The sequence below is a fragment of the Myotis brandtii genome, unplaced genomic scaffold (assembly GCF_000412655.1).
Source record: "Myotis brandtii unplaced genomic scaffold, ASM41265v1 scaffold963, whole genome shotgun sequence".
Classification (NCBI taxonomy): domain Eukaryota; kingdom Metazoa; phylum Chordata; class Mammalia; order Chiroptera; family Vespertilionidae; genus Myotis; species Myotis brandtii.
The window spans coordinates 374099-383435 of NW_005371986.1; the positions used below are offsets into that span (position 1 = coordinate 374099).

The window sequence follows — 9337 nt, forward strand, 5'->3', positions numbered from 1 at the left end:
GGGTGGGGTGGGGGGGGCCTCTGGGACAACCTGGCGGCACACGTCGTGCCTCGGTGCTGTGCGGGGAATGAAAGCAGTATTATTGCAAGACCATCCAAATTTTCTAGAAAGCCTAGAAATCCAGATTTTTCCATGTAAAACCTCCTAAATTTTAAATGTGGATGTCTTGTTTTTTAGAAATGCTGAGTGAGCTGAACAACACCCATCAAGTTTCCAAACTCAGTCCACGGGCCCCACTTTGCAATGCTCGACTCCGACGTTCACCCACCTGTAGGACTTCACCACAAACTCTGCACCGAAACACCTCCCTGTGCTCTGTTCAGAGTCGGGTAACGGTAGCGCTGGAAATGCATCACCCCGGCTCTCACCTCCGTGCCTTCAGGAACTGGCTCCCCAGCCCGGCCTTCAGTCACCTGTTGACAAGCCCCTCCTGGCCCCTCCCCCCCTTTTAACTTCTTGCCAGATTCAGCTGTAACCAGGTTGAGCGGACAGGAGCTCAAAGGACGAAAGTATCCAACTGCAAAGGAGACATCAACACGGAATTGCCAAATAGTGATATAAGCAATGGCCCAGCCTCCCTTGCAGAGGCAGCGCTTTGGCTATGAATCCCGTCCCCTTTGCTCTCTGTAAGTAAATAAAACTCCAAGCCACAACAGTGTCTCCTTCTGGAATAGAGAACCCCAAGAGGCGAACCCCTTGAGTGCGGTAGCACCAACGCATAGTCATATTTCATGATTCAACTCCAGGGCCTTTCCTCAAGGCATCCCTCACCCCCGCCCAGGCCATACTCACCACACTGTCCCGTGTCCTCCATTCCCTGAACTCTATGCAACTTCCCAATTACACCTGTAATGTTTTGTTCTTTTTTATTTACCTGACCCCCTCCCCTAAAATATTCTAAGCTCCCCCAAAGCGGGGACAGTATCTCACCAATCTCTGTATTCTCAGGCCCTAATGCAGTGCCTGGTGCATCCTCAGCATTAGCACATGTGATACTATGTTCCTAGTGCTGCACGAGTATGAACTTGAACTTTCACACCAACCCTACACTCTCGTCCTCATTTCACAGATGCAGAAACTGTAGCAGCATGTAACACGATTCAGCACCAAACAGAAGTCAGAGCCCATGCTTCTACGCCACATTTCCTCCATATGGAGCTGTGTTATTGTCCCAGTGGTACGCCACCAACTTTCTTTTTAAAAAAAAAAATATATTTTATTGATTTTTTACAGAGAGGAAGGGAGAGGGATAGAGAGTTAGAAACATCGATGAGAGAGAAACATCGATCAGCTGCCTCCTGCACACTCCCTACTGGGGATGTGCCCACAACCAAGGTACATGCCCTTGACCGGAATCGAACCTGGGACCCTTCAGTCTGCTGGCCGACGCTCTATCCACTGAGCCAAACCTGTTAGGGCACCACCAACTTTCTTGTCTTCTCTCATTCTCCCAACATATCCTCTGACAAAACAGGCTGGACAGGAAAGGATGGACATTCCAGAGCGAGCTAAGCTTGCCAGCAAGGACCAGATAAGAAACCCAAGGACTTCAGCTAAGAAAGGGGCTTGCACTAAAAAGATCCAGGATGGCACCCCAAACCCTTTCCCGAGTGACCTTTGAGGAACTTCCACTCACGAGCCTGCTAAAGATCATGCCCAGTGGAGACTTAACATTAAAATGAGACATGCGATGTATGGCCAGGCATGTTCCAAGCATGTTTAGGAACTGTGCATGTTCCCCACAATGCAAAGTCTCCACTTTTTTCTTGGAAATCCATACTCCTGAACCCACAGACCTCCCACCAATCCTTGAGGACTTCTGATTTTCTCAGACCGGGGTGAAGGTACCTGTAGAGCAGCGGTTCTCAACCTGTGGGTCGCGACCCCTTTGGGGGTCGAACAACTTTTTCACAGGGGTCGCCTAAGACCATCGGAAAACACATATATAATTACATGCTGTTTTTGTGATTAATCACTATGCTTTAATTATGTTCAATTTGTAACAATGAAATTGGTGGTCACCACAACATGAGGAACTGTATTAAAGGGTCGCGGCATTAGGAAGGTTGAGAACCACTGTTGTAGAGCATAAGCTCATCCTTCTGCATTCTTTGATCTAAGAATAAAGTTTCTGCTCTGCTTTACCAAAGACAGTCTCGTTCTGTTGGTGCGAGTGACACTGAGCAAAAGGACTTTATTTTGGGGTCCTGACCCATAAGGATTGAAGACATTATTCTTTGGAGATAAAATTAAATCTCAGGGTCATTTCGTATAGTTGACGACTCTTCGGTATTTCTAATTCCTTTCTTATGTCTCTTTCAGTTGCTAGCCAAATAGAAGGGCTCGGAGACTTTTGCCAGAAAGGCAAAACTTTACTTCAAAAGTGGTATTCTAAGAGCCTAAACCCACCTAGCTATCTGAATTCTTCTGCCCCTGACTCAGGCCTGGTGAAAACAGAGTGCAGCCTGACCCAGTGATAACCCCATTAGGGAGTTTCTTTGGGTGCAAGCAGCAATTTAAGCAAACACGCCCTTCTGTTTTTTCTAGCGCTCTTTGTTATCGTAGCAAAATCCATGTTGGGTTTCACGTGGGAAATCAAACAGCCAAAGGCAGGGGACTTTTCATTATACGCAGAAATGCCACAGGATGCTTTTTACTCCCATTCAAGCAGTTATTATTTATCTCCTGGCTAAGGATAGAGAATGCCTGAAAAAGACATCAGTGTTAGATGGGCGGGCCTCTGCCCCTTCACCCAGAGGGAAGTTTCACAGGCCTGTTTGAAGTTTCAGGGCAAGTGTCACTCAGAAACCAGTGGGTCTGCATTTTCCTTTGCAGTTAAAGTACTCAAACAAGAGACATTGTTCCTGCTTTTAATCTGATTATAAATATCCAACTAAAGCAGTTAAGTGTTTAGAAAAGGTGAAGACCTGATATACGTAGGAGACGCTGAGTTCCTCTGTTGACACTTAACTAAGGTAGCCAAGGACAACGCAAGAAGTCATTTAGTGCTATTAATCAGTAATCTGAAAGCATTGTGTCTGCATGCAAATGTCTTTCTCTTGGCTGACGTCTGTGAATTGATCGTAGAGAAATCTGATAAAGATACATTCTTAAAGTACACAGCAAAATCCAAATGATTTCCATCAATTACAGCAGCTCCTTTTTGTAAGTCTCAAGCTTGATATTTTAAAACATTTTGGTTATCACCTTGCTTCAAAATGAACAATGTGCCTTTGTACCTATGGTTAAATTTCCACCTTACTTTCATCAAGATATTTGAGACCTAAAAGGCTTGATCCCCTACTTAAAAACTACCCATCGGTTTTTTTAAATAAAGATTTCATGCCCAAATAAGCTTTATTTCCCCCCCAAACTTTGTTCTATATTCCTGACCATTGAAAAGTGCTGCCATCTGCTGGCCACTGGTATGTACTACATAAACAGTTTGGGGTCCTTGAGGAAAGAACGAAGAAAAACCACACGCATTGTTCTAGAAGCCACTGAAATAAATTACAGTACACTTGCCTTTTAGAGTCGACCTTTAAATTATAACACCCATCTCTTCTCTTTCTTTCTCTCTTTTTTTTCTTTTTATATGAAGCCAATATGACTCAAGCATTGGACAATGTTGACTTGGTTAAAAAACAAAAAAGGCAAACATTTGCTGCCCCCTGCTGTTCAAGTTTCTTAGCGTTCCTGGTCTTTCTTTTGCTTGAACCTAAAAACAATGAATGTGTTTTTTTCATGAATGAGTGAATATAAGCCATACTATGCACCTATAGCCATGCTCTATGCTAGATGACTGGGACACAAAACGGACCGCTGTGACAAGGAAAGAAAAACGAACAATTTCAAGGCAAAATCACATGAAAATCTATTCTAGTGTCCCCAGAATCCATCGATTTGGTTGTACCAAATCTTTGATGCCAGGGCTTAATAATAGTCTGAGCTTGAAGACAGGGGGAAGGAATGGAAGGGGAGAACAGGCAAGGAGAGGAAGTAGAGAAGGAGAGAAAGGGCAGACACAGTGAACAGGATGTAATCCCGTCCTACCAGTCTGAAGGGGACAACTTGCTGCGCTTTTAAATAAAGGGCTAAATGAGTTTAATAGGAGTATCTTTCTTTTGGAGCAAGATTTGTATTTAACGCTTTAATTCTGGAAATTATTGTCAGATGGTCCAGAATAAAATGTTGCGTCCGGTGCAAGATCTCTGGGGAGGCCTATATAGCTCTGACCTCTGCTCCTATTGGCCAGCAAGAGATCTTTTCACAGTTTAGACAGATTTTCACAGTTTAGAGATATTTTCAGTTTGATCAGAAGCTGCCTCAGCGATCACCAATACTTCAGACCTTCTCTTCAATCCAGCCACTTGGAACTTAGGGCAATACCGTAGAGGTGCCTTATCTCCATGAAATATTATGCCTCAGCTTAAAACTTGACACTTACCTCCCCTCTCCTCCTCCCTCCCTCATTTACAGAGCTGACTGGGATCTGTCTTTCAGAACCCTGATTACCTCCTTTGGAAGTTCTTTCTGGATTTTCCCAATTTGATTAAAAACTCCCCTCTTCCATTTTCCCTCAGCATTTTGTAAATACACTAGAGGCCCGGTGCACAGATTTGTGGGGTCACGGCCTGGCCTGCGGGGGTTGGCCGAAATTGGCTCTCCAACATCCCCTGAGGGGTCCCGGATTGTGAGAGGGCTCAGGCCAGGCTGAGGGACCCCACTGGTGCACGATCGGGGCCAGGGAGGGACATGGGAGGGCTCCAGGGCATGTCTGGCCCATCTCACCCATTCCTGATCTGCTGGACCCCAGAAGCAAGCTAACGTACCAGTCAGAGCATCTGCTGCCTGGTGGTCAGTGTGCATCATAGCAACTGGTCAAACAGTCAGACACTTAGCATATTAGGCTTTTATTATATAGGGTTTTCCACTGCACTCTGTGAAATGGTTGTTTCATCACTAATAAGCTCCTCTCCAACCTCAACCTCCTTCCAGATCACCTGTTCCATCTCCTTGACTTTACTGAAACCTAGTCACCATTTCCCTCCACAGGTTTCTCATGGGGAGGCTGACAGGCCTCACCTGGGCCCATGGTGGAGGGTGGCATCCTCCTGGTTCCTCACTGCCAGTTCCAAATGGTTGCTTCCATGACCTCTATAAAACTGACTATTGTGAGGCTCTACCTCTCTGTGTCATCTCTGACCATCCTTGTGGCTTTGATTGCCAGGCCCTCCAGCAATTGAATCCTGAGTGACCACTGTCCTCTTCCTCGCAAGCCCTGAATGCAGAAAACACACAGAAGAAGAAAAAAAGAAATAAAACAGCTTCCACCCTATCTGATTATCTAATTCAGTTGCTCACCTCCTGGATCTTGCCGTAACTTGGGGTTGCAATTCGTCTAAAACCTTGAGCTTTATTATCGCCCTCCAGGACCTGCCCTCCTTCCATCTTTCACACCCCTTCACCTCGCCATCACTGCTCTTAGATTTCTTGGAGAATTCTACCTTCTCAGTCCTTCACTTTCACCCATCACTCAGCTCCTTCCTGGCATGTTTGTTCGCTAGAAGGCTGGACTCCCGTGGTTGATAATATAAACTAACCTCCCCAACACCTTTGTTCCTTGAACCCCTAACTAATTAGTCAATCGCTACTGACTAATCAGGGGAAATATTAAGGGGTTCAGAGCAAACCTCCCCAAGAAGAGTTTCCCCTCTGGGTGGAATAATCAATGTATTTTGTTTTTACGTTTAATATTCCAGAGTTGAGGGCACGTGGATTCTTTTGAGCTGATGGTAATAGAGACCCTGTGGGCTCAAGAGAAACGTCTGTCCCCACCGTAACTACCTAGAAATGTTAAATCAGGGGCCTGGTCCATAATGAGTTATTACCAGAGCTAACTTTTTATGACCTACCTCTATGGCAGGGAAAACATCTAACTACTGAACATCTGCTCTTCTTATCAAACTACCAATTGTCCTCCTCTTCTCTATATCACATTCCTTAGCTCAGGATGTTATATATACCTTATTTTACCTTTCTGTCTCTGAACTTCTCATATATATGGAGTTCCCATATTTATTGCAAGTGATTAAATTTGGTTATTTTATCTTGTTAATATGTCTCATGTGGATTTAATTATTAGACCAGCTGAAAGAACCTAGAAGGACAGAATTTCTTCCTTCCCCACTATTGTATACCCTTGCAAATGGGTACCATTTCAAATCCACATCCGTAAGCTGACATGGTTCCACAGCCATCCCAAAATTTACCATCTATCCTCAAACCCATTATGCAACCCCCAGTTTGTGGAGAAAATTAGGCCATCAGGAGTGATGTCCTATAGGTTCACAGCACCTACTCTTTATATACATTTGTATTGATTTCAGAGAGAGAAAGGGAGAGGGAGAGAGAGATAGAAACATCAATGATGAGAGCGAATCATTGACCGACTGCCTCTTGCACCTCCCCCACTGGGGATTGAGCCCGCAACCTGGGCATGTGCCCTTGACCAGAATCAAACTCGGGACCCTTCAGTCCGCAGGCCGATGCTCTATCCACTGAGCCAAACCAGCTAGAGCCACAATACCTACCTTAAATTTATCTAGAGCCCCCTTCTTACCTCCTTCCTTCCAGACCCATGTCTCTGTCTGCTGATATATGACCACATCCCTACCAGTGCTTCTAATGCCATTCCTCTGGGATCCTCTGGGGTCCTGCACCATTAGCCTTCTCACTCTATTAGTATCTCCCAGTTTTCCTTCTGTGTGAACTTCACTCAGTGCTTACAAATCTATTAAAAACATTGACTTCCTATTTTTTCTTATCATGTTCCAATGTTTTTTTCTTCTTCATCCAAACTTCATGAAGGAGGTATCTACTATCCCTTTTACTCACCTGCAGACTGTTCCTCATGCTCTTCAGTCTGGCCAGAGTTCCTCTCCCGGTGGAATAATCAATGTGAATATTTTGCTTTTATGTTTAATATTCCAGAGTTGAGGTTTCTGTGTGTATTAAGAAGTGTTTAAGCCCTGACCGGTTTGGCTCAGGGGATAGCGTGTCGGCCTGCGGACTAAAGGATCCCAGGTTCGATTCCGGTCAAGGGCATGTACCTTGGTTGCGGGCACATCCCCAGTGGGGAGTGTGCAGGAGGCAGCTGATCAATGTTTCTCTCTCATCAATGTTTCTAACTCTCTATCCCTCTCCCTTCCTCTCTGTAAAAAATCAATAAAATATATATTTTTTTAAAAAAAAAGAAGTGTTTAAAAGCTATTTAGTTTAAAATTAGTGTTCAATTTATTAAGGTCACAAAATTAAAAACAAGTTTTCCTTCAATATTTAATTTCAACTTACAAATTTTTCTATTCTATTTTAAATTGGGTATGATGAGAAATATCATAAGTTTTTCATTGATGATTGGATTAATATTTCTATATTGAACAGAATTATTTCCCTCAGTTCTCTTTTGTAATTATATTCAATTAAATATTTCAAGCGTTTTTCAAAAATTTCTTTCATTTTTAATCATTTCAAATTCCTGACAGGATAGATTTACAACACTTATAAGCAAAACATTCCCAAGAACTCAAATATTTTTTGAAAGAGAATTATTTATACACTTACAAAATTATGTGTCTTTCAGGAATATAGAAAATAATTTTCTCCATAGTTTACTACTGTCAGGCCAGCAAGGGAATGCAAGGACTTCCATAATGGCAGCTGCTATTATACCCAGATACTTCCTAACTCTATATATCCTTCCCATGAGGAAAATTATTACTTTTGCACCATGAATAGTTGCAAGAACCACTGAGCTTTCTCTGAATTTATAACCAGCTAATCACAAAGATCCTCTATGGCATTCTTTAAGCCTGTCCAAAGCAGAATACACATCATTGAAAATCCTCCCTAAGATTATTTCTTAGGAAACCTGATTATCTGATAATTGTTGTCAAAAATAGTGTGGTCACCACTAATGAGTCAAGGCACTCAACCAAGTTAAAGGAACAGCCCCAGGGGGTGCCAACACAAAGGGCAATGGAGTATCATGATAGAAAACCAAATATTTATGTAAATCGCTCCGTGAATGTCTTATAAAAACTGTGGAGTCTTGCCATGTGAACTGTAAATTACCATACCTGAAGCAAAGTGATTTGTTCATCGCTTATAACTGGGCATCCTGAACCTAAAAAAAATCTTCTCCCCCTTGAAGCCAATAACACTCAGACAGACTCAGGAATGCATTTGACAGCCGTTCCTCTGATCTGACTCCCCTCCTCAAGTCCTACTTGTCCAACTCCCTTGTCTCTGCACCGTAAATTTACTAGTCCATGATGACATTGAGGTTTTTAAGCTTGAGTTTACACCAATTCACACATCTCTGAGGATTTTATGCCTGCCTGGGAATTTAAAGGGGCAGCAATTTTTAAATTTTATTATTACTATTAATTTTCTTATTGTCCTCTTAAGATATTTTTTTGACAATGTTCTGCTCTATCCAGAGTGGCTGCTTGTGAATAGAACTTTTAGCTTTTCCCCTCCGCTTCCAGTGCCAGGCTCTAATCCACTGACAAAGTAGTGGCCAAATGTTCCGTTATATCTGTGATCCAGGGGGATCGTGTGTGTGTGTGTGTGTGTGTGTGTGTGTGTGTGTGTGTGTGTGTGTGTGTGTGTGTGTGTTGGAGGGGACCGGCCAATGTGAAATGATGAAGACAGGAGCCTGCAGCCTGAATCTAGGTGGACTGGATGCTGCTGCCCAGTGGCAGGGGTTAAAGATGGTGCTGGCCCTGTCATGTCAGGCTGGGAGCTAGGCGCGGTCTCGGCGTATTAAGAGCCTCCCCTCCAACTAGAGATGAGTAAACCGTAGTCCGCTCCCTCTGCCGCTGATGCACCCCCTCCTTCCCCCGCGAGAGCTGAGCGCAGGCCAGCCAGATTTCACAGAGGAGCCAGCCATACTTGGCAGAGCGGGGATGCTGCTCTTCCTTGTGGGGCTCCTGCTAAAGTTAACGCGGCTGGTTAAAGTGCACAGCAGTCTGGCACCCTACACGCGCTCCGTAAACGGTCTCCACTGCTATTGTTGTTATAAACCCGTTACCTCGGGGATGGGGAAAACACAAACCCACGGGGAACCGGAAAAGTCTGCACTTGGGCGGGACGCGGGAACCCCGATTTGAGGAGGGGGGCGGCGGGGGAGATCCCGCGCCAGCAGCCAATCCAGCTGTCCCGGGGAGGAAGAGGAGGAGTCAGAGCCACTCCGGACCCGCACTGCTCGGTCCCGCGCCGCGCGCTCCATCGGGCTCCGAGTCTCCCGCCGTGTGCCCATCCCGCAGCCTCCTCC

General features: G+C 44.6%; 1 protein-coding gene across 1 annotated transcript in view; it reads left to right on the forward strand.

Annotated features, from left to right (window-relative positions):
* MTAP (methylthioadenosine phosphorylase) overlaps positions 1–9337 on the forward strand; it is a 163158-nt gene that overhangs the window by 104208 nt on the left and 49613 nt on the right. The window contains exon 5 of the mRNA XM_014533303.1: positions 178–329. Coding sequence (XP_014388789.1) covers positions 178–329 — 152 coding nt within the window. The remainder of the gene's footprint in view (positions 1–177; positions 330–9337) is intronic.